This window comes from Pectinophora gossypiella, chromosome 19 (genome assembly GCF_024362695.1).
Source record: "Pectinophora gossypiella chromosome 19, ilPecGoss1.1, whole genome shotgun sequence".
NCBI classification, from domain to species: domain Eukaryota; kingdom Metazoa; phylum Arthropoda; class Insecta; order Lepidoptera; family Gelechiidae; genus Pectinophora; species Pectinophora gossypiella.
In genome coordinates this window covers 12,625,174-12,649,542 of record NC_065422.1, presented here as the reverse complement: position 1 = coordinate 12,649,542, position 24,369 = coordinate 12,625,174, and the positions used below count along the sequence as shown (strand labels likewise).

The following is a 24,369-nucleotide window of genomic DNA, read 5'->3' as shown; positions in this document are numbered from 1 at the left end:
CAATGCCTTATTAGTTATTACGTACATTGTGGACATTGTAAATCATTGGATCGGGCACGACGTGTTGGGTAGAGGTAAAAAATGTATGAAATATACCACTTACTTAAACAAATTAACATAACTCCAAGCTTGATTTTGTGCCTCTGGAACTAGTAGGACCAAAAACCAAGTTACCAAAACTGACAATTATTTTTATTTTTTTCTGTCAAACAAATAAAAAAGTAAAAAGTGAAAACACGTCAACCTTTTTTTAAGAATTAATATTTTTAAATTGTTGTTATACTAGAAATACAAGTTTTTCAAAATAGTGGAAAATGTTGAGGTACCGAGGAAAAAAGAAGGTGCTGGATAAAGTGAAAGAGCTGGACGCTTTCCCTAAAGTTCCAGAAGAATACGTGGACAGCACACCGGTTGGTGGAACATTTTCTGTTATCACATTTTTTATTATCCTCTGGCTGATATACAGTGAAGTAACTTATTATTTAGATAGTAACTTAGTGTTCAAGTTTATGCCTGATACTGATATGGACGAGAAATTGAGAATTAACATAGATTTGACTGTTGCAATGCCGTGCTCTAACATTGGCGCCGATATTTTGGACTCTACTTCACAAAGTGTTTTTGGGTTTGGTGAACTGCAAGAGGAAGATACGTGGTTTGAACTGACGCAGGATCAACAGGATGCCTTCGAGGCTGTGAAGTACTTGAACTCGTATTTACGAGAAGAATATCATTCTATTTGGCAGTTACTTTGGAAAAAGGGTCATGGTTCAGTGAGAGCGACTATACCGCCGCGGAAAAACAAACCTAATAGAAGACCAGACGCTTGCCGACTACATGGAGTCCTAACATTGAATAAAGTGTCTGGAAACTTCCACATAACTGCGGGGAAAAGTCTGCACTTGCCAAGGGGTCACATTCATTTGAATATGTTGTTTGATGACACGCCACAGAACTTTAGTCACCGTATACACAGACTTAGTTTTGGGAATCCTGCTAACGGCATCATATACCCTTTAGAAGGCGATGAGAAAGTTACTAAAGAGGAGAGCATGTTGTACCAATATATTGTAGAAGTTGTTCCTACTGACGTTGACACTACGTTTGAGTCAACAAAGACGTACCAGTACTCTGTTAAAGAGCTAGAAAGGCCAATAAGTCATTCTAAAGGTTCACACGGAGTGCCCGGTATATTCTTCAAATACGACATGGCTGCATTAAAAGTCAAAGTTTATCAAGAACGGGAAAATATACTGACATTTACATTAAGACTGTTCGCCGTTATAGGTGGTATATACATTATCATAAGTTTTATTAATACTATAGTTTTAACTGTTAGGACTGCAATATTAAAGAAAACCGCACCAAACGTGTTATCGCAACGGCACATGTATGATAAGCCTAGACCAGTGCAAATTAATCCTTTACTTGTTACGCCAGATTTAAGTGTTCCTGTGGACTTAATCAAACAATGATAATTAATAAGTTTAGTTATAAGGTAGATCTACAGAATCTTTGTATATTTGAGATTGTAGTGTTGTATTTATAAGAATAAGTATTTGTTGATGATTGTCTTAAATAAGAATCAGTTATTTTAAATGCACAACTATTGCATTACTTAATTACTTATATATTTTTATGCTTGTGTATTCTTTTCTATGAATTTGATTTATATGAATCTTTGAAGAGTGGGACATTTCTATTGTTATTACTTAAGTAGATATATTTATTTATTAAAATCATCTTCCATGACTGCCTGAGTATTTATGTAAATCTGGTTTTGGCTAATGAGAAACATGTAAACGTAAAGAAATACACTATTTATTTATGCTTAAATACTGGCTGATGGAATTTAACCTGAAGCCATTATGTCGAATCATATTTTATTTAAAAAAGAACTGTTTTTTTTGTGTGGAATATAAATGTGATATTTAATTAATTATTTTGAATTTTAGTTTTGTCTCCTTCCTGAAATATTGATTTATATTCTTTTATTATTTATCAAGGTAGTTTCAACCCCTGGCTTGTCTTGAATCTTATTTTATTTATTTAATTTCATTATAATATTCATTTTACTCTTGTACAAACTGAATTATCTAATACCTACTTAAATAGGTAACTGTGAAACTTGTATCAATTAGTGTGGTGAGATATTTAACAGTATTTTTATACATTTATACCTACATTCAATAGATCTTTTTACCTACCTAGTTGATTAATTTGAAATTATCCTCTCCTTTGTTATATTCTAATTTTCTAATGGACTTTTAATTAAATATTCAAATATAAAGTTGTTTTACCAAATTTAAATAGGTACCTATGATATTGAAATATTTTCAAAAGAATAAATTGCAATATCAAAATCACGAGGCCTGTAGGCAGGTGTTTTACTTCCCCTTGTTTTGGCGTGTGCGGCGCGGGGGGCTGGCAAACGGTCCATGTGGTTGTCTCTCTCCCCCCGCCGGCCGTGGCATGCTCTGTCGCGCGCGCACGCTCCGCGCTTCGCTCGCTTATTTCGTGTTGTCTCCGGCGCGCGACGGCCCCCATTCGCGCGGCGCCTTCGCCCCACGGCGGACGTCCGGTTACGTTCGAAAACGACACCACATTCGAAAAGTTTCCCAACTTTTTTCCTTACAGCCCTTGATACACAACTTTTATCACTCAGAGAAACTGTAGTGCGGTGTTACCAGTGCTGTTTATACGAGTGTTTTGTGAAGTGTTACCACTGTTTTTTGCGATCGCAATTTACCGTTTCAATTGAACGTTACTGTTTCGTTCAATAAAAAAGCGCGTAAGTAAAGCTAAAGCCGCGTTCATCGTAAGAGTGGGCCGTATATGGTAGTTGGATCTTTGGGTTGGCGTCTTGGTGAAAGTATACCTTTAAGTTCATAAGGACACGGGCGTACCTATAGCCGCTGCAGCTAGCTCGGAGCGGCTCGTTTCGCCTACAGTTCGCGAGAGGTGAGTGGCATTTTGGTTGAATTACCTACTTAGTTGCTCTTCCAAGTACAGTTAGCTTTACACAGATATTTTTTGCAGCTGCATTCTACAGGCACATCTTTCACTTTAGATAAGTAGGTAGGTACGGTGTCAGTTGCAGTCATTTATCTATTAAAAACTTTATTATTAAGAACGTTACACATTCTCATTCACGATTTCATTGTTAAGTGTAAAGGCCACGACGGTTTTAAATTATTATCTAAATAAAACGCCTGTGAATAGGTGTGTAGGTTGTTACACCAGTCGATGGCCGTTAGCCCGTTCTAGTTACAGGTCCTTGGGATCGGGATTCCAATTTCAAATCGCCTGTCGTTCGAAAATCGATATTTCATTAACGTTGCCACCGGCTGAAGTGAACGTTGTAGCGATGCCATTCATACTATGCACCGCCGACTGTAGGTCAGTGCCCTATACCCTACCTGTTGCCGTCCCGTCGAGCCGGTTCCAACGGACCAACTCAAAAAATATGTCAGGTTTCCGAACTGACATTGATCAAACAGCCAGTTTTTGCTGAACGTGCTAATTTCGTGCGTGGAAGCGCTGGCCGGAAAATTATACTGGAAAAAAGTTAGCGAACTTCCATACTTCCCAAGTTCAAGAAGGAAGGTTGTAATGAAGCGAGCGCACGAACTGAACTTTATCGCACGGAACGTTGCAAGGTTGCCTAATGGAGAAACAAAAACAGAAAAAGACACGTGTTACTTTTGTGATGTCGAGGATGATAGTCGACATTCCTACACTTGGCTACTCGTTAGACGAGTAGAGATAGTGGTGTTATCGTACAACTAGAAACCAGATGTTGGTGACCAGTTTAATATAAAGTGTTACAAGACTAATTGCTTATTAATGGCAGGCCATTATTGTAGCCGTTTCAAAGAGGAAACGAAACATTGAACACCAAAAATTACGTAAAACACCTACCTACCTATTCAAGATTTTCTAACACGAGTTTAGAAAAATGTTTTCTTTACACGGGGTGAGTGATGGGAGTTACAAAGAACTTTGTCGATGAACAGACAAATAGAAGTTTCTGTTGATTTAAGCCACCTGTGGGACTTGTTAAGTTCGGGGCAAATATGAAGGGTGCTACGTGCTCCATTCCTCCCAAGACTTGTTTACGCTTCCTTGTTTTAAAATGGGTAGAATTTAAAACAAGTTTAAGAGAGATTTTGAAGGAAAAATTGTAACCACAATGCCCCAGGGCATTGGAAAAAACGTTTAAAACGCAGTTCATACGTAATAGCTGATGTTTGAAAACCAAAGTTTACTATGAGCAAACTTGAGAGATATGAGATAAGTTATCTTTCATTTATTGTACCTACCTAGATTTTTTTGTTATTTTGGGATCTACCTAAAGCCTATTGATATATATAACCTACTTACTTTGAAGAAACGGGAAAACCACAAACATGAATCTACGTCCGTAGTAAAGAGATGCAATTTTGCCTACTAGGTTCAAGATAAAGTATAAAATTCTATTAAATAAAGACAGATCTAAAACTAATGAAAAACATTTTCTTTATTCTATTGAACTTATTTAAGAATTGTAATCAAGAAAAACGTACTTAATAATAAGTGTCATTTTATCACGTTTTCCTATGACGTCACAATCTGGGTCCTGTCAAATGTTCTGGTTAGGTTAGCGGACCTAGTGATAAAAACGGGACAATACCAGGGAGTTGATGATGATGACTTTGTTATTTCATTGTTACATTTGCCAGACGACTCGACAAACTTAATTGATACTTCCTTTCTTCATAAGTGATCCAATCATCCCCATCAAAATAAATATGTTCTCAACAGATATAAATTCATGCCCATCACAGCTGGGGATCGCAGTAATAAAATAATTTGCATTTTATGTCTCAATGACCTTAAGCTTGCAAACAGTCGGCTGAATCTCGGAGCACAGGAGTCAATATCATTTGACTCAACGCAAAAATATGCTAGCTGGAACTTATGTACCTGTGTCGCTAACTTACGTAAGTTCTAACTGGATATTTGCAAAAAAGCAAAAGATTTGAGTATATTTTTGTGTTGAGGCGAATGACATTGACTTGTTGTGAGGTTTACTCAGTTACTGATAGCCTTGGTAATATAGGCTATCTTAGTTGCGGCTTTGGCCTTTACAAATTAACTTGTCCTATGTATAGACATTGCAATTATTATAATTTGTGGAGGAAATTAAGACGTTAATACTTACATAGATTCTAATAATTTAGGGTCATATAAAAAAGTCGTTTTTCTATGACGTCACAGTGTGCTTTTTCATACAAATTCCATAGTGATTTCGCGTTTTGACGTTTAGTAAAAAGTAACTAGCCTATTATTGTAGTATAGTGAACTAGAACAAACAACTATATTTACTATACTTTATGTCTACTTAGTCCAAAAATCGACGGCCATAATATCCATCCATGTCACATATCGTATCGGAGATCCCTTGAGTATGTTGTGTGCTCTTGGAATAGTGCCAAGCAAGGATAATCGAGCCCTTGTTTTTTTACTCCAGACAACACGTGAAGACAGTCACCGGTGGTTTATTTAGAGAACGGATGCGGGTAGGTGAGGGTTTTGTAACACGATATAGTTGTTGGTCTATAAACTTGAAGACACTCGGTTGATACTCTTTTGTTGGTTATTCTGGGAGGGATTGGGATATTCTCTGTCGGTTACTTAGATTGATTAGGTACATGCATTATACATTAAAGTTAACAAATCATGGACTCTCAATAAGAAATTGATACTTACAAGTATAATGAGGTTAAAAACTAGAAGCTCAAATATGGGCGCTTTAGACAATTCTCCATTACATCCAGCTAAATAATAATCAGCTAAATGATAATCATGATAAATTGCTATAAAGTGTGAAGCAACGTGGAGTGTAACCCGTCTGAAGGATGAGTTAGGAAAAAGAAAAACAGCCATCAGTTGGAAAAAGGCAGTTTTGATTGAAAATAAGTTTTTCTAAGTTTTCTTTCCGATCTTTATGGAATAAATGACATTTGCATGCCAACATTGTTATGGCGAAACATGTATGGTACCTACTTCTAATACCCACTTGTCACCTTATTCACCAAGTTTGATGCAAATAAAGTTTCTATTCTAAATATAACATTATGATCTTGCAGTTATGTTTAATATGTTTGTTTACTCAAACAGAACTATCGAAATTTAAGGACACCTGATGGAAGAAATAAGTACTTAGTTTTTATCCTCATAAACTTGTTACGTTCGGTACATTATTGTCTGTGTTTTTTTAAACTGGGATTTCTCCAATGACATACTTATGCGAGGTCAATGGGATTCTCTGTTATTTTTCCTGGCAAAGAGAATATAATCATTACGTTTTCCTGGAGGCAATTGTTAAAGAAATGTTAAACTGGTAAAAGCGAAATTACCACCACATTATTGTTTCCTTTTTTTAATTCGGCTTCCCCTTACTATTTAAAGACAGTTCTCCTTTTTTGACATGTGAGTTGGCGGTATGTGCTATGTGTCCTTTGCCCGTTCCACGGACAAAATAATCAAAAATAGTAGTAAAGACGTATTAGTTTATTTAAATCACGTCTTTTTGGCGGGAAACGGGAACGGGTCAGTTGCTTTCTTCATTGAATAATCTAAATAATTAATACGAAGTGGTGTTTTGTGGTTAATGATCGCATTAAGTTAGTCGGAAGACATTCGCGAGTGTTATTATATTGGAGTATTCAATGAACAAAGTGTATCTGCCTATTTTCGCTTCGTGCCAGGAAGCCGCTTCATAACTCAAAAGTTTATGCGGACTTTTGAGTTAATTTGTTTGGGGTTCGGAGTAGGAGTCTACTCCGAGGGTGGGGGCTTAGGTTTCATCATCATCACCTTTCATCATTTCATTAATCATCAAGAAAAAAAATACGTCTGACATGGCTGTATGGGCATAGTTCCCTTTGCCTTACCCTTCGGGGAAAACAAAAAAAAAACAAATATTTAAATCACATTTAAAATGACTAATCCCTATGTCTGTTGCCTAAAATCTATCCCCTGAGGGATGTTTTGTAACACAAAAGATTTATTCGCAATCTGGAGTTGATATAATTGTATTCTTCCAAAAAGCCTTTAAACCTATCTCCATGTTTTTTTCAGATATCGACGGTAAAAAGCAATCCTGCTGTAACCCACAAAATGCAAAATGTTCACCAGAGCCCAAAAACTTTTGAAAAATTTGAAAAAAAATCATATCTCCTAAACTATTACGCCTATAAATGTGATTTTTAGAACCAAAATGTATTTTTTGATTATCTATCATTTCAAATACCTAAAACTTACTAGAAGTTAATTTAAGCCTATGTTTGTGTGGGTTACAGCAATCACACTTTTTTTTCTGTTACACAAAGTTGCTGTAAATGAAGCAGGTAAATGTATGGGCCACTCAAAATCAAGTACTTTATTTATACGCAAAATTGCTGTAATTCACTTATAATAACTATTCCTATATAGCAATTTTGATGTAAATGTCATAAGTCTGTGTTAGCTGGTGCACTTAATTGTCTTAACTAACAGAAGTTGTGAAATGATAATAAAATTAAAATGATGTAAGTATGGAATTACATTTATATGAAGTCATTTTAAAATGTTAAAGAACATAAACCCACTAATAAATAGCTAAATTGTGAAATTAAAAATTAACATCTTGCATACACATAAGGAACTATAGTGTACTCCGACCGCTTAAAGCACGGGAAATACTACCTGTAGCGTGCTATACTATTTAACAGGTAAATTGTATCAAAAACATTATACACTACTCCTACTTAGGTATCTATTAAAGAAAATACTTCTGTAGATTTGCCGCAAATGGCATTATTTACTTGGCTAGACAAATGGGGGCATTGAGGGCTCGTACCCGGTACAAAATATAAGACAACAGGCCTGAGGGTGCCCAGTTAGGCAGATTAGCTGCTGTACTTAAAGCTTTGAAGGTATTCGGAAGTCAACCTTTTTCTGCGGCTACCCACTCTGCGACCTGAGGCGTGAAGTAGGAGGTGTATTTTAAAGTACCCTCTTGCGCGGTGACAAACGATACCACCGTTACCGGTCCTAAGCCAGCGAATCTCACCGGGAAGGGAGTGGTAGCTAGGGCTCTGTCGAACGGCCCGCTAGGCTTCGTACCGGTATAGTCCTGCCACGCCTAGGCCGTTAAGATCGAAGCAGGCTCCCCCAATGGCAAGCGTGACAAAGGAACGAACGCGCACATTTGTTCGCTCGCGCATCCCTATGTTGCTAGCCGCTGTCTCGAGCCGCAACTCGCCGCACACCAAATACGACGCCCACGCCATACTTCGCTGGCGGAGATCTTCGGCCATCCCCCTTTCCACTGCCTCTACCCCAACTCTCTAGAGCAGAACATGTCGGGAATAAGAGGATAACAACACCGCCAGAACGGTAGTCAACGCACCAAAACCTATACCGATCTCCGGTTCATGCCCTCTTTGGACATGGAGACAACACCACCGCGCTCATACGCGGCGGTTTACACTACCCCTGGCTCACCCCCACATGCGCCTCCATGTCCATCCCTGCGCATGACGCCCACGCCTGCGCCCGCTCTCGCTCCGGTGAGTTTGCAACCACTGATCCGCCCACGCAAGAAGGTTCCGTCCACAGTGGTGGAACATCTGCCCAATTGGACGCACCACTTCCGACAGGTGTGGGATAAGTTAGGCCATGTTCCCAACGCGCGTCCATACGGCAAAAGAATACGCTTCCTGGCGAAAACCGATGAGGAGTTCAGGCTTTACCAGCGTTACGTCACCAACCTGGAGAAAGACACTGGACTCTTTTGGTTCACGTACACTCCCCTGATGGAACATTCGCTGAAACTGGCGACCCGCGAATTACCGGTGGATACTGACATCGCAAAACTCGAGGAGGAGCTGAAGAACCGAGGCTACGTACAGGAGTATATCCGGTCCATCCAGGCCCGCACAGGCAAGCCTGGTTGCATCTTCTTCGTGGAGATCCGGCAAACACTGGGGTTCCAAAAGATCTACGAAACCTCCGAACTCCTACGCATGCCCGGTATAAAAGTCAAAGCATAAAGAAGACCCAAGCGCCACAGTGCCACCACTGCCAATAATTCCGACACAGCAGCCACAACTGTCATCGTCCCATAGCCTGCGTGCGATGCGGTAAGAGCCATGCGGCGAAAGACTGCATGCCTCCCCGTGAGGAACCGGCTATCTGTTGTAACTGCAGCGGACTTCACCCGGCTAACAGCTCATCCTGCCCGGTAAAGGTGCGCGAGCTGGCAACATGAATGGAGGGCACTACGCCATCAACGAGTGCAAGAGCCTCGAAACCCACAGCAGCAGCTACCGTCGCGAAGCATCCCAGCGAACTGACAGCCCAGAATTCGCACATGGCAGCGGCAACCGTCCAGATGGGCATAAACCGCACAGGTCGAAGCACTCACGCAAGAAGGCAAAATCTGCCCTGTCTGCCGCTGTGGATTCCGAACCACCACGACCAACACCAACCGCAACAACAACAGCAGTCGCCGTCCCTCCATAGGAGAAGAAGGCCAAGCGGAGACATTACTTCCTACAATGAATAAGCTGGAGATGCTGGAGCAGACTATCCAGCTACTCTACGATATCCTGGACGCCATCCGAAGCAAGATAGACCCGGTGCCCATTATAGTGAGAGGCTTGACCTCACTACTAATCCAGTTCAGTGGCGGTATTGACCATCTCCATTGAACTGCCAACGACTGGAACGAGGCTGTCCACATCTACTACTCTTCGCTGAATAGTTAGTATTGTGGTCACCTTCGAGGGTGAGTGAAGTTTCCAAGTCGTAGTTAACAGTCGTCGCCCCAAAACTTCTTCAGACCGAGCAATATGACGGAGCAGCCGGACGGCTCCAATACCGGACTCGACCATCGCCACAAGCTGACGTGCGCTCACCGGGCCTCCCCCAACGGGTAACCACCCGGTGGGCTAGACCTCGCTAGTGGCAGAAATAAGGATTAGACCAACTCCAAATGGACAATCCCGTGACCCACTCGTATAAGTAATAATAAATACTTAATAAAAAAATGACTCCATAATTATTGGTAGCGAAACATAGTTACAGCAAATATGTCACTCCTTCCCGACTGTCGCGGAGTAACTGAGCGACGCGGTAACCCGCGGTCATATACGCGCGAGCGCGTATTATAATGGCGGTAAATGCGCATGACCAGTAAATAACGATGTTTTTAAATTGGCGTAAGTTGTCATTGTCTGTAATATCATACTTGTTTAAAATGTAGTAAACAACGCCGATCAACAGATTATTGTCTAATAAATGTAGTAAACACAGTACGTTACTTAAATGTGTTATGCAATTATGCAGTAACCCGCACTGTTCACTATTAAATAGTGCTGTAACTACAAAGATCAAATTATTTGCAAAAGCAAAAATGGTGTAAAAGACATATCACAGAAAAATGCTGTTTTTAATGCTATTTACAGCAAATATTCAGTTGTATTTTTGGAAAAATAAGCAAAATCCCAACGCTGTACAGAAATTTCTAGAGGTCGTAGAGCCATGGGAACAGGACCATTCGACGCAGAATTTTTTTCTGATTCCGAATCAAAAATAAAAAAATTTTGGCCAAGGTGTGGTTTACAGCAGGATTGCTTTTTACCGTCGATATGTAATAGATCCCTAACAAAATCACTAAACTAATTCAATTTGTGTTTCGAGTTCCGACTCGTAGTTTTCTCTTTGTTACTAGAAGTCTGGGAGGTATCGAATTTTCCGAAACTAATTCTATTCAGGAAACCAAAGCTATCCTAATTGAATTGCCGTTTGGTAATTACTAGTGATTCGCCGTTCCTGGAAATATTCCCACTTTGGGTATGTTTCCGGCAGTAGGTTCAAAACTGCAGGTAAAATGGCAGGGCCCGCAGAATACCAGCATCGTGGCCCACGCCGCGACTTATGCTGTGGATGGTCCTTTCATTCCAGACGCCACCACAGATGATCGGGCCGTCAGTTGCAATTTTAAATAAGTACTTTCCAATAAGTAAGTAGTTTTAAGACTTACGTAGGTTTTAAGTAAGTCAATAATAACCCTGACATCATGGTTGATGAGGTTGGTAATTCACCTCACAACCCAAACGATAGAAGAGAAGAATAAGTACTTGGTATTATTCTTTATTTTTTTTTAATTTTGGTTTGTTTTGTTTTCTAATAATTTTTAATATTAACGTGTTCTTTTTTAATATTATTTTCCGTGTGGTTTCTGTCCTGTGTTAAATGTAATGTACCTATCTGTCTGTGTCTGTGGTGTCCGAAAATAATAAAAAAATTACCTAACCTTTAGGCGAATAAGATCAGAGTACAAGAAAGAACAATTTGAAAAACAAAAAGCAGCCAGTGTCCTTACTATTAAAGAGTTACAACGGGAACATTCTCACTTTGGAAAAATTCCCATTTTGGGAAAATTCCCGGGAACGGCACATCATTGAATACATGACATGTTTGTATTGTTTTGTAACTTAGTAGTGAATACCTACTTTATATTGTGCGTTTGTCTAGACGGCAATGGATGAGGCTTGAATATAGTAGTGAAAGCTGGCTCACAAGGAAGCCCTAAATACATAGTATCACGCTTGTATCCTCAAAGGGGTAGGCAGAGGTGTATAGTACATACTCCCACTCCTCGCCAGCTATGAGTCCAATGTAATAAGAGGCGCACCTATTTTCATTAACCAGGGTCAAATCCCGGAAACCACGTCATATCAATTGTCTATGATCCAAACATGAATTTTGACTAAAACCGAATCCAGTGGTTTAAAGTCCGAGGCAGGATCCGAACCCGTGACCCTACCACATAAGTCACACGTTTTGCGAACAGGGCTACTCGTATCACGGGTTATCTAGTCGGGTCATCGTAGTTTGAAATATAAACTTTTATATTTCAACTTAAACTTTGATAGTATAGTTACTTAACTATACTATCAAAGTTGTAATAGCAATTAGGGGTGCTTCTTGACACTTTGGTCTTTACATGAGGGTTACTAGGATGTCCCAATAACGGTGTTATGTATGATGTACTATTTAAAGCAAATAAACTATGTTTTTTTTTTGAACCATAAAACCAGTATGAATCAGCGCATGTGATTCCTATAGTAAAGCAAACAGTCTGTAACTCGTTTCCTTTTATTGTTCTCCGTGATACTTAAACCTACTGGCGAGTAAAATAAAGTCATGATTACATATCGCTGCGTTCCGAATGTGTTTCATACAAGTTTAGAATCCAAGGGAGTTAAACGCCATTATCATCAGCCCATTAACGTCGCCACTGCTGGGGCACGGGCCTTTATGGATGGGTAGGGAGATCGGGCCTTAAACCATCACGGGGGCCCAGTGCAGATTGATGGTTATTAACGACTGCTAATGCAGCCGGGACCAACGGCTTAACGTGCCTTCCGAAGCACGGAGGAGCTCGAGATGAAAACATTTTTTTTTTGTGGTCCAATGACCGGCCTTTGCGAAAGTTGCTTTACTTCAACAATCGCAGACCGAGCGCGTTAACCGCTGCGCCACCGAGCTCCTCTACGCCACCGAGCTCCTCAGTTAAAAAAAGCAATATTGCTATTTGACAGACAGCAAATGTCAAATTGCAATATTGCTTCGTTAGATGAATTGCTTCGTTGTGGCATTTTTAACCTCCCAGTAATGTCTCTACTTGCGCCCGCGGAATAGGCTAGTTTCCAAACTTTCAAACTAGTCAAATCAGTTACTTTTTACTAAACGTCAAAACACGAAATTACTATGGAATTTGTATGAAAAAGCACACTGAACATAGAAAACGTGATAAAATGTCGGACGTTTTTCTTGATTATAAATCATAAATAAGTTAAATAGAAAAAAGAAAATGTTTTTCGTTAGTAGTACACGACCCAATTCTTTATAAATAGTACCTATACGAAAGCTGAAAGTGTTATTACACCGTCACTGTGGTGTGTGATTAATTTCGATATTATACGCTTGAGCGGCTGGTGTATTGTGCCATTGTTATTCAACTAGTCTTATCTAGCCTAAAGTGTCCCACTGCTGGGCAAAGGCCTCCCTCTATTTCTCCCAGGACTCTCTCTAGTGCTTCCTCCGGCCAGCCTTCCAGGAAAGCATCCAAGTCGTCGCGCCATCTCCGCTCGGTCTGCCACGCATTCTGTGGTGATCTTATCCCACAGGTCGTGAATATTAACCTATGGAGCTCAGACTTGGTCATTGACAAAGGCTCAAAGGTCCAAAGTTGAGGTCTGCTAGCGAGGAATGAAGCATGTTGGGTGTGAAACGGACTGATTCAATAAGCACTTCGATAAAATTCTAGAAATAGGGTATGTACGGTCACGAGCATTAATATGTATACAATTTGGTACCATGTCACATTAACTTTTTTTGCCAAATTGAACTGTAAGTCTCACTAAATGTCAAATATGTTAGTGCGACAGAGTCCTAGTGGGTACATTATATTGCTCATAACTGTAGGCCTAGGTTCTGAAACGGCAAATATAAAAAAAAAACATGACAAATTACCCCCCCCCCCCCCCCCCTTTCCCGCTTCTGGACCACGCCTGTGTGCGTCAAGTTTAAACCATTACTGGTGACGTATTTTCCAAAACAAGGCCGGGTGTGTTGGCAAATAAAATGGCCGATGTATTGCCAGATGTTCGTCAAACAATAGGGTTTGGTTAGTATAGCGTATACGTCAGTGCTGCGGAATTCCTACCGGCTGTAAGTCAAACAAACTCCCTTGTACTGCGTTGCGAGCTGTGTTGTACCGTTCCCGAGAATATTCCCGAAATTAAGAGAGTGCAAAAACAAATGTGATTTATTATCTAGCATTAGGCTGATAAAGTAGTCCCACAATAACTCTGCAATGGCCTGACAACGGTAGTACTTATTTAAAGTTTTTTACATGGTGAGACTCATAGTGCAGTAACTCTTTTTTGTTAAGATATTTTTGTTATTTAGGGAAACAGGAAATATAAATAATAAAAATAAATTAAATTAAACAATTTATTATTTTATCAAAAAATAAAAAGTCCAAGGATTGGGTGTAAGGGGTATTCCTCTGGAATAGATTACTTTTTTCCATAAGAATAGCTCTTTCTTCTGCATTTTTTGAAAGCATAATCGCATATTTTTTGTATATTTAGCAACGAAATACCGAACAATTAGGTATTTTTCAAGGACGTCGTATCAGCTACGCACCTAGATTCAGTCTAGCGCGCAGGCCGACTGCAACTAGTTTTTATAAAACTACTTACCTGTCCTGGGATTCGCAGAGAGGAACGCCTGCGTATGGCTACTCCCCAACCCCCAATTGATCAGCCAGCCTTACTATTAAAGAGTTTTTACAACTTGACAATTCCCTAGAATAATACGATCAATAATAAGTAACATTTCAATATCAATGGTTAAGATGTAGAAAGTGAAGAATTTACGAGGTCGAGTACGATAAAGGACCCTTTATCTTTAGTAATTTGCATTTTGATAGTTTTCTCTCGCTTGATTTATCGCAAAAAAATAATAATTTATGACCTCCACGCATGAAGAACTATTTCGCAGACTCGAGGGTTTTGCTAAACTTTGTAATATAAATCCTAAACCCACATAAATAAAACACTATGTACTTATATTAGCCCTGACAAGCTTAGGTAGGATCTCAACTTTAGGGATAAATCATGTAAGTACCTACTTAGATGATACTTTTTCTGAGATTTGTTCCGGCTTTAAGCATTAGATAATACTGACTTCGACCGTTACCATTGAATAAAGTAATACCTGTGTGTGTCTGTGTAGTGTACCTGTCTGTCTGTGTCTGTGGTGTCCGGAAGTAATAGGACGACAGACGGTAAGAGGCCCGATGGGCTCACGCTCATACCCTGGGAGAGGGGGCGCGCTTTATTGTGGGACGCCACCTGTGCTTGCACGTTTGCAGCAACGCACCTGCCCCGTACTACTCGAACCGCAGGGGCAGCTGCCGAGTGGGCAGCTAGCCAAAAGCTGGCGAAATACGGGGACTTAACGCGGACCCACGATTTTGTCCCTTTTGCCGTCGAGACTTCGGGTGTGTGGTGCTCGGCGGCCAAGGATTTTATTCGTGTTTTGGGGAGGCGCTTGAGGGACCGCGGTAGTGACCCCCGCGCCAGCTCGTTCCTGGTTCAACAGGTTTCCTTGGCAATAGTGCGCGGTAACGCGGCCAGTATAATGGGCACCTTTGAACCGGGTACGAGAGGGGGCGGTATTTTAGACTGACTAGTGTTTGTGTTATAATTTTAAATGTTTAAAAAAAAAAAAAGTAATAAATGTTTCTTTCTTTCTTTAATACTACGTATGGAACGAAACACTCCGCCCCGCACCAATTCGAATCGGTCACAGTCATTCTATAGATTCTGACGATATAATTATGTCATATTGTCTAATACGGAGGAGTTCGGTGGCGTAGCGGTTAACGCGCTCGGTCTGCGAATGTTGAAGTAAAGCAACTTTCGCAAAGGCCGGTCATAGGATGGGTGACCACAAAAAAGTTTTCATCTCGAGCTCCTCCGTGCTTCGGAAGGCACGTTAAGCCGTTGGTCCCGGCTGCATTAGCAGTCGTTAATAACCATCAATCCGCACTGGGCCCGCGTGATGGTTTAAGGCCCGACCTCCCTATCCATCCATAGGGAAGGCCCGTGCCCCAGCAGTGGGGACGTTAATGGGCTGATGATGATGTCTAATACGTGAACCCAAATAAGTCATGTTGCTGATATAGACCGCCTGGTTTCATAAGACGCTTCCATCAAGATAGAACAAAGGCAGCAATCTACACCGAACTACACTTCCGTTGGATATCACTCACACATTAAATAGTACAAGAAGCCATAACGCATAAGCAGACAGAAGTGGCGGTTCACGTCGCAGCGCAGTGCAAGAACCGAGTCATGACATTAGTCATCTCAGGAGCCTTTGGCGGCTCAATAATAACCCTGATATCAGGGCTGATGATGTTGGTAATCCACTTCATAACCCACACGACAGAAGATCGTTTAATGAACTTATGAACCGGCGACGCGGCGGTCGGAAGTTTTGAAATTGAACTCAAGTTTTACTCAAACCTTCTGTTAAAGTTGGTGGTGTTGTAACACGTGCGTGCTTGTAACAATAATACGCAGGATACGACGCAAAACAAAGGATTGTTTTAACGCATTCAACCCGACATGCGTACGCGCATAGCGTTCGCATTTCACATACTTACATACTGTAGGTAGGTACCTAGATCATAAACTCAATCGTAATTTATTGGGCAGGGAGGGCGTTAAAAAGGCGGCCATATTGCCCTTAAGTTAGCAATTTCTTCCACTCTTCTATCGTGTGGGTTGTGAGGTGGATTACGAGCCTCGGGGGTTAAAAAGGCCACATTGAAGCAATTCATCTAAATAAGCAATATTGTAATTTGATATTTGCCCTATAAAAGTAAGCGCGCAATGCAAACAAATGTCAAATAGCAATATTGTTTTTTAAGGTGACCTTTTTAACCCCCCTCATCAACCCTGGTGTTGAGGTTATTACTGAGCCGCCAAAGGCCCCTGACATGGCTCATGTAACTACTTCATCAGTAAGTAGTAACCGGAACCAACGGCTTAACGTGCCTTCCAACGCACGGCTCATCTTAGGTACTTTCGGACCATCCGGTGATCAGTCTAAGTGATTTTTGTGATATGTGACCGGAATTCGAACCTCGGACGTCCAGATCGTGAGCCTTACGCAACGCTCAACCACAGGACCACGGAGGCTGTTATTTCTTCTAGTATTGAGTAGGTAAATCAGCAAGGTTATTTTATAGCAGTAATTTATTCATATTTTGACTAAGTTAAGATCAGATACGTGCCATGTCTGAAGTTCGCCAGAAAGGCGCCAGCATTCTTAATGTTTTGTTATGTCATCAACATTTGTAAACACGTTATGTCGCTTTTACATTTCGACTCATGCGCAAGCGTAACGCACTTTTGCATTTTGTAATAGTTTTCGCCGCCATAATTAGCTATTACTTCCCCTTTCACAAACACTCAAGAGCAGATGTGCCGTGAATGTTGCCAAAGTGGGAATATTCTCGTTGTAAAACTCTTTATAGTAAAGACACTGGCGGCTTTTTTTTCACATTGTTCTATCTTGTACTCTGATCTTCAGGTGTTCTCAGTGGAATACCTCATTAAAAAAGTTAATTTCCCAAATGAAAATGACGTTGAGAACATAATGACTGTCTAGACCGCAGACGAAGGGTAGCTTGTCTGTCGGTCTTTTATAGGATAAACTTCGGTGAGTGTGTGCAGGAACTTCACGAGTTAATTCCACCCACTCCATTCCATCCACGACCAACTAGACGTCGGCAGGCATTTCATCCTTATGTTGTGGATATGTCGTGGCCAAATCGTAAATTTGATCATTTCATGATGTGTTCGACCATTTCATGAAATGGTAATTTTTCATGAAATGGCCAACTTAAGTTGACCATATCGTTGAAACGTCAACGTTTAATGATTTATCAATCAACGTTTGGCCATATCGTTAATGTAGGCGGTGTCCATGCTATATGGTGTAATAAAAATGCGAATAGTCAATTAATTTCTTAGGTTCAAAATTATGTACCTATTCGATATGGAAAGTTGTGCAATTACATTGATTCATCGATTATAATATCAATCAATTTTTAAATATAATCGACACCAGCGCCACTATCGGAGGATAATGTTACTAATTTTACGATATGATTGTCAACGTTTGGCCATATCATGAAGTAATCATGCATTTAGTTGCTCATATCGTTAAACGTTTTGTGTTCATTGATTTGGCCAAACTACATCATGATGTGGCCAACGAATGATATTCTATATCATGAAATATGACCATTTCATGAAATGATCGAGTACATCATGAAATGATCAATTCTATGATCTGGCCACGATAGATATACCATCAATCCGCACTAAACGTTTTGCCTCTTACTTTTTGTTACGGACAGCAAAGGACTGGAACTGTCTGCCGTCGTCTGTTTTTCCAACTCGTTATAATCTGGGAGTCTTCAAGGCTAGAATGAATAGGCATCTGCTAAGTAAGCGTGATCCCCCTTAAACGACATCGTCACTTACCATCAGGTGAGATTGTGGCCAAACGCGAGCCTATATTCTTTAAAAAAAAGTTTTGTAGTATTATGAATTCGCCTAAGTATCCAGGAAATGTTGATTAATACATTGTTTACGCGGTTATTATCATAATTAAAACACGGGATGACGAGTTAATCCCGTCATCCCGTGATCACGGCAGTTGCAACAGTGTCGAAATATCGGGAGTCTCATACTCCTACTTTGAACGCGGTAAGAACCCGTTATTATGTGTTTTTATAATGTTGATTAATTCTGGATATTTTATATCAACTTATTCCCATCGTCTCCTTGGCATTAGGTATCCCGATTTCTCTGGGTCCGTTTACCTAACCTGAATACAGGTCCGGTTTTTTATAGAAGCGTAATTTTTATTCCCAATATCCACTCGTATTTTATATGTTTCTGATAATCCTTCCAAACTTGCGAGGTGTTCGGACTCTTTTATTGACAAGTGTACCTTTTCTATTTAGCATACCTAACACGAAGCGTATTACTTTACCTATAACGAGAAAAAAGAGACCTTGAGCTGTCAGTAACTATTTGGCCGGACAAACGGGGAGCTTTGAGCTGCTTACCCGGTTGAAATGTCACTTGAAAGCCTAAAATGCTCCTAAAAACCCGGAAGAAAACCTACCTAATATTGTGATAAAACGCTGCATGTGGGTGCCCAACTCGGTAGTCTATGCAAACTGCGTTTTATACGACTGTTTGTGGCCCCATTTCGAACCTATTGACTTTTATAGACATGGTTTGAATGGTGATTCTTGACAGTTGGACACTACACACACACACAAACACATACAGTACAGTTACAGTGTATGTACGGGCTTGCCTAGGCTAGCCTAGATGCTTGGTTATTGGAAAATATCAACTAAGTTAAGCAAAAAAAAAAAACTGACGGCTAATAAGGGATTTTCCATGCTATATAAACTATTTCTTTCTATTCTATATTCCCCAAAAATAATATAAATGGCGATGGTATGGAGTATACACACGCCACTAAGCTGCCCCACTGAGTGTTCTTGGAGGTGTTTGAGCTAGTCTTCTCCCATCATGTGGACTATGAGGTAGATTGAACCTCACCAACCCTGGTGTCAGGGTTATTATTGAGCCGCCAAAGGCCCCTGACGTGGCTCATGTACGAATATGTACTTACGTCAGGTAGTAACCGGGACCAACGGTCTTCTGAAGCACGGATACTTTCGGACAAACGAGTGATCAGCCTGCAATGTCCTAACCAAACCAGGTGGGCCCTGTGTGTGATTTTTAGTATTTTTTAGTAGCCAGGACTGGAACGGCTTAACGTGTCCAAGGCACAGAATCATCTTAAGTACTCAAAACACCCACACGAGTATAATAAATAGGCACCTACTGGCATTGAAAGTTGCATACATACCTACATAAACTCACGCCTATTTCCCACCGGGGTAAGCAGAGACTATGGAATTCCATTTGCTTCAATCCTGATATACTTCCCTTGCTTCCTCCACATTTATCACGCCGGTTCAGAGTAGATCGTACTGAACATTTTTTTTTAAGTGTCATAGAGACCATAAAGGACCTAAGGAGGCCACATTGAAGCAATTTATCTATTCATCAATGTGCGTAATTGACACTCTATGTTGCACATATTATTATTTTTGTGCGCACAAATTTAATATTACTTTTAAAATGAATTGCTTTAATGTGGCCTATTTAAATATCAAGCAGCAGGTTATTACTCAAGACCTCACACAAGCGACACCTTGCCACGCGCCATTGACATACGTTACTTAGACACTGTTGATGATTTCAGTACAGTCATGAGCAATATAATGTACCCACTTTAGGACTCTGTCGCACTAACATATTTGACATTTAGTGAGACTTACATTTCAATTTGTCAAAAAAGTTAATGTGACATGGTACCAAAGTGTATGCCCGTGACCGTACACACCAATTCATTTTATTTTAAGTTATATCTGTCATTTTCTTATCCGCCGAAAAGGAAAGGGACGGGTAATCGACAGGCTTAAAATTTAAGGAACACACGTCAATTTTAGAAATTTTATATTGGCCAATAACTCGTCAGAATTAAGTTGACAGCACACGTCTAACAGGTTGCATATCAACGAGATGCCTATTTTACTCGCCCGGGTTATTCATTTTAAAATTAACAGTTGTCAATCATCCGTTCTTTTCCTTTTCGCCACGTAAGAAAAAGACAGGTATAACTTAAAATAAAAATTGGAAGTGTTTGCAGGAATCGAGGGCACACACTTATGCAAGCTAAGAACGTAACATAACCCTTACTGCAATTTCAGCTTACTTTATTTCAATGGAGTCAATGAATGAATGAACAGTGCCTATTTTGAAAGAAAAAAGAAACATTTTTTATTTTCGGACACCACAGACAGAAAGCACACATAAAAAAAGAACACTAAGATTAAAAATTGGTGGTTAGAGCGTTAGGCTCATGATCTGGAGGTCCGGGTTCGATTCCCGATGGGGACATTGTCGAAATCACTTTGTGAGACTGTCCTTTGTTTGCCAAGGAGTTTTCAGGCTTGAATCACCTGATTGTCCGAAAAAGTAAGATGATTCCGTGCTTCGGAGGGCACGTTAAGCCGTTGGTCCCGGCTATTAGCCGTAAAACCACCTCCACCAACCCGCATTGGAGCAGCGTGGTGGAGTATGCTCCATACCTCCTCCGGTTGATTGAGGAGAGGCCTGTGCCCAGCAGTGGGACGTATATAGGCTGTTTATGTATGTTATGTATGTATGTAAGATTAAAAATTATAAAACAAAAACAAACCAAAATATAAAAAAAATCAAAATAAAATTTTGCATACACATACAGAATCTCACATGCCCGTAAATCCTATTGGGGTTAACCCCATAATATACAACCCGATTGTCGTATGTTATGATCTGTGGTTGATGACCAAAGTGGTTACGTAAATCGGTCACTAGTGATAATGTATCAACTTGCCACCTACTGTTTCGGTCAATGTTCAATATTTGGGGTTCATAATCCAAGACGTGATACTGGAGCGTGTTTACAATTCATTAGGTTAGTAGCATCGGGTATTTGTGAATGGTACATTGTACTGGGGGGTTAAAATGGCCACATCGAAGCAATTCATCTAAGAAAGCAATATTGCAATTTGACATTTCTTTGCATTGCGCAATTACTTTTATATGCGCTAGAATAGGCACGAATTGGGTATCTGAATGGGTTAAAGATAAATTGTAAAATGCTAAACTAGAAATAGAATCCTGTCTAGGATGATCAATGTAGTGTATTGGTCTCAATATAATTATATAAATAAATATCGGCTCGTTGCCACACACTACGTCTTCACTCCACCCCCGTACATACCCGTACAGTTTACTTTTTAATTGTGGCCACCGCGTAGTGCATTGCCCGAGACGACAGAATATATATTATGTGAATCGATTATATCGATTCAAGTATTTTATAATATATTACATATGCCTGCAGTGGGACACTGAGTGTTACTAATAATAATAATTACATATTTATTTATATATTTAATTATACCTACCTGTATTAAAATAAGATGTGTTTATGTACTTATGTAAACACTACAATCAAAAAACGATCTCATTTAAATTTTCTACTTATTTTCGAATTAAGTAACAATGAGTACGATGTTTGACCGCTTTTATTGATGACGTCACAGGACAGTATATATTATTATAATATATTGTATATATTATATTTTTATTTTTTTTAGTAATGGTATCATTATATGTTTATTGCACCAGCCCGTGCTCCAATACATAAACTTCTTTCACCCTAAGGTTGCCTGGCAGAAATTGCTGTTTAGCAATAAGGCCGCCTATTGTGCTTATGTTTTTATTCGTATGTTTATATCCTTTGTATTGCAATAAAGTATTATTCATTGATTGATTGACAGTATTTCTATAGAAACTCCATAGAAAACTATCGATTTGACGTTTCGTAAAAAGTATCTCATTTGACTAGGTTGTCAAGTAGCCTATAGTCGTCATTATCAGTCATGCGCCGTTTTTTGGAATGTTCCCAAAGCGGGAACAAAAGTAGGCGGCAGTAAAAAGGCGCAAATCTTATGTAAAAAGAACTTTATCACCTAACCTTTAGGCAGATAAGACCAGGGGGGTTAAAATGGCCACATCAAAGCGACTCGTCTAAAAAAGCAATATTGCTATTTGACATTTCTTAACATTGCGCACTTACTTTTATATGCGCAGATGTCAAATTGCAATATCGCTTTTTAAATGAATTGCTTTGATGTGGCCTTTTTAACTGCTCAGAGTACAAAAAGAACAATTCGAAAAAGAAAGGCAGCCAGAGTCCTTACTATTAAAAATATTTTTTTTTACCACGGGAATATTCCCACTTTGGGAACCATCCCGGGAACGGCACACATTCAAATTCAAAAATATCTTTATTCAGTAGGTAACATAGTTACACTTTGAATCGTCAATTTTACGTAACGAACGTCTCATCCGCCTAAAACTACTGCAGCTTCTCACAACCTGTATAGCCGGGGAAAAGAAGCTGCAAGAAAAACCTCGGCACAGGGCCCTAGACGTTCTTTAAAAAAATAAAAATAAACATAAACAATAAACATAAACATTACTGGTCATTAATAATCTGGGTAAAATTAATAATCCTATACGCGTACAAAATTACATCGCATGATACGCTACATCGATGTTTGCAAGTGAATAACTGTGTACCAACTGAAATAGGGTTCACGATAGAGTTATATTCTTAGAGTTGTGGTTGTTAGAGTTGTTGTTGTTAGAGTTTGTTGTTATTATTAGAGTTACAGAAAGCTCGGTGAGGTGTGGGTACATTATGTTATATTGTTATATTCGTATTCGTTGTCTCTTCATTAACATAACATAAAAATAGCCTATGTACGTCCCACCGGCACAAGCCTCCCCTCAATCAACCGGAGGGAGTATGGAGCATTCTCCATCACGCTGCTCCACTGCGGTTCGGTGGAGGGATTTTTGCAATGTCCTAGCCAAATAACGGACAGTTTCACAAAGTGATTTCGACAATGGGAATCGAACCTGGACTTCCAGATCGTGAGCCCAATATCGCTCTAACCACCAGACCACAGAGCTTGTCCTGGTTGACTCTTCATTGGACTACTCAATTTTAAGTACTCAATTACAGAAAAGGCGAGGGTAAATGACTGTCAATTGAAATGTAATGAAATTGTGGAGGCGATTCACTTTACTATGCTAATTGTCGTCTGGAATTTATTGAATAGTATTGTTTTATTGATAGCATTATGCGCAAGATCAAGGTAAATGGTGAAGGTGCTGGAGCATCGGATGACAATATCGCTCTTGTGGTGACAAATTGAATATGGTGCGAAAACATTCTAGAAGAATCTTTTGACTTTTTTAACCGACTTCAAAAAATGTCCCAAGTGAAAAGGTGCAAAGAAGGTGATAAATTCGGTTAATTTATACCTGTAACGTAACATAACGTAAACATCCTATATACGTCCCACAGCTGGGCACAGGCCTCCCCTCAATCAACCGGAGGGGGTATTGGGTATTTTTGACACTTAAGACAGTAGTTAAACAAAAACTTTACAAAAAAGGTTATTATAAAGTTAGTGATTATTTAGAAGATATGAATGCATGGGATTAACTATCTGAGAACTGATATTAGGCAGCAAAATTACTCAATTGTATACCAATATTTTATGTTTATTTTATTTTTTTTAAAGAACGTCTAGGGCCCTGTGCCGAGGTTTTTCTTGCAGCTTCTTTTCCCGGCTATACAGGTTGTGAGAAGCTGCAGTAGTTTTAGGCGGATGAGATGTTCGTTATGTAAAAATTGACGATTCAAAGTGTAACTATGTTACCAACTGAATAAAGATATTTTTGAATTTGAATTTGCATGTATCGGGTTATTATTAGTAGGTAGGTATGTATGTATGTTACCGATTTACGAAAGTTACAGCCTGTGCCTCATCTATTTTAGGAATTAATCATCCCCCTCAGTATTTGAATACCATACAAGTACGTACAGTCATGAGCAATATAATGTACCCACTTTAGGACTCTGTCGCACTAACATATTTGACATTTAGTGAGACTTACAGTTCAATTTGTCAAAAAAGTTATTGTGACATGGTACCAAAGTGTATACATATTGATGCTCGTGACC

General features: G+C 39.7%; 3 protein-coding genes across 3 annotated transcripts in view; all 3 read left to right on the top strand.

Annotated features, from left to right (window-relative positions):
• The window catches only part of LOC126375676 (putative oxidoreductase GLYR1 homolog), a 342,593-nt gene that overhangs the window by 255,972 nt on the left and 62,252 nt on the right, over positions 1-24,369 (top strand). The window lies entirely within an intron of this gene.
• On the top strand, positions 202-2,210 carry LOC126375695 (endoplasmic reticulum-Golgi intermediate compartment protein 2). The gene has a single exon (XM_050022789.1). It carries the CDS (start codon positions 315-317, stop codon positions 1,473-1,475), a length of 1,161 nt encoding a protein of 386 aa, XP_049878746.1. The 5' UTR covers positions 202-314; the 3' UTR covers positions 1,476-2,210.
• The window catches only part of LOC126375628 (protein split ends), a 173,229-nt gene continuing 151,395 nt past the window's right edge, over positions 2,536-24,369 (top strand). The window contains exon 1 of the mRNA XM_050022621.1: positions 2,536-2,961. The gene's annotated coding sequence lies outside the window, so the exon portion shown is untranslated. The remainder of the gene's footprint in view (positions 2,962-24,369) is intronic.

Coding starts and splice junctions, on each gene's coding strand:
- LOC126375695 (XM_050022789.1), top strand. CDS start 315: ATGTTGAGGTACCGAGGAAAAAAGAAGGTGCTGGATAAAGTGAAAGAG.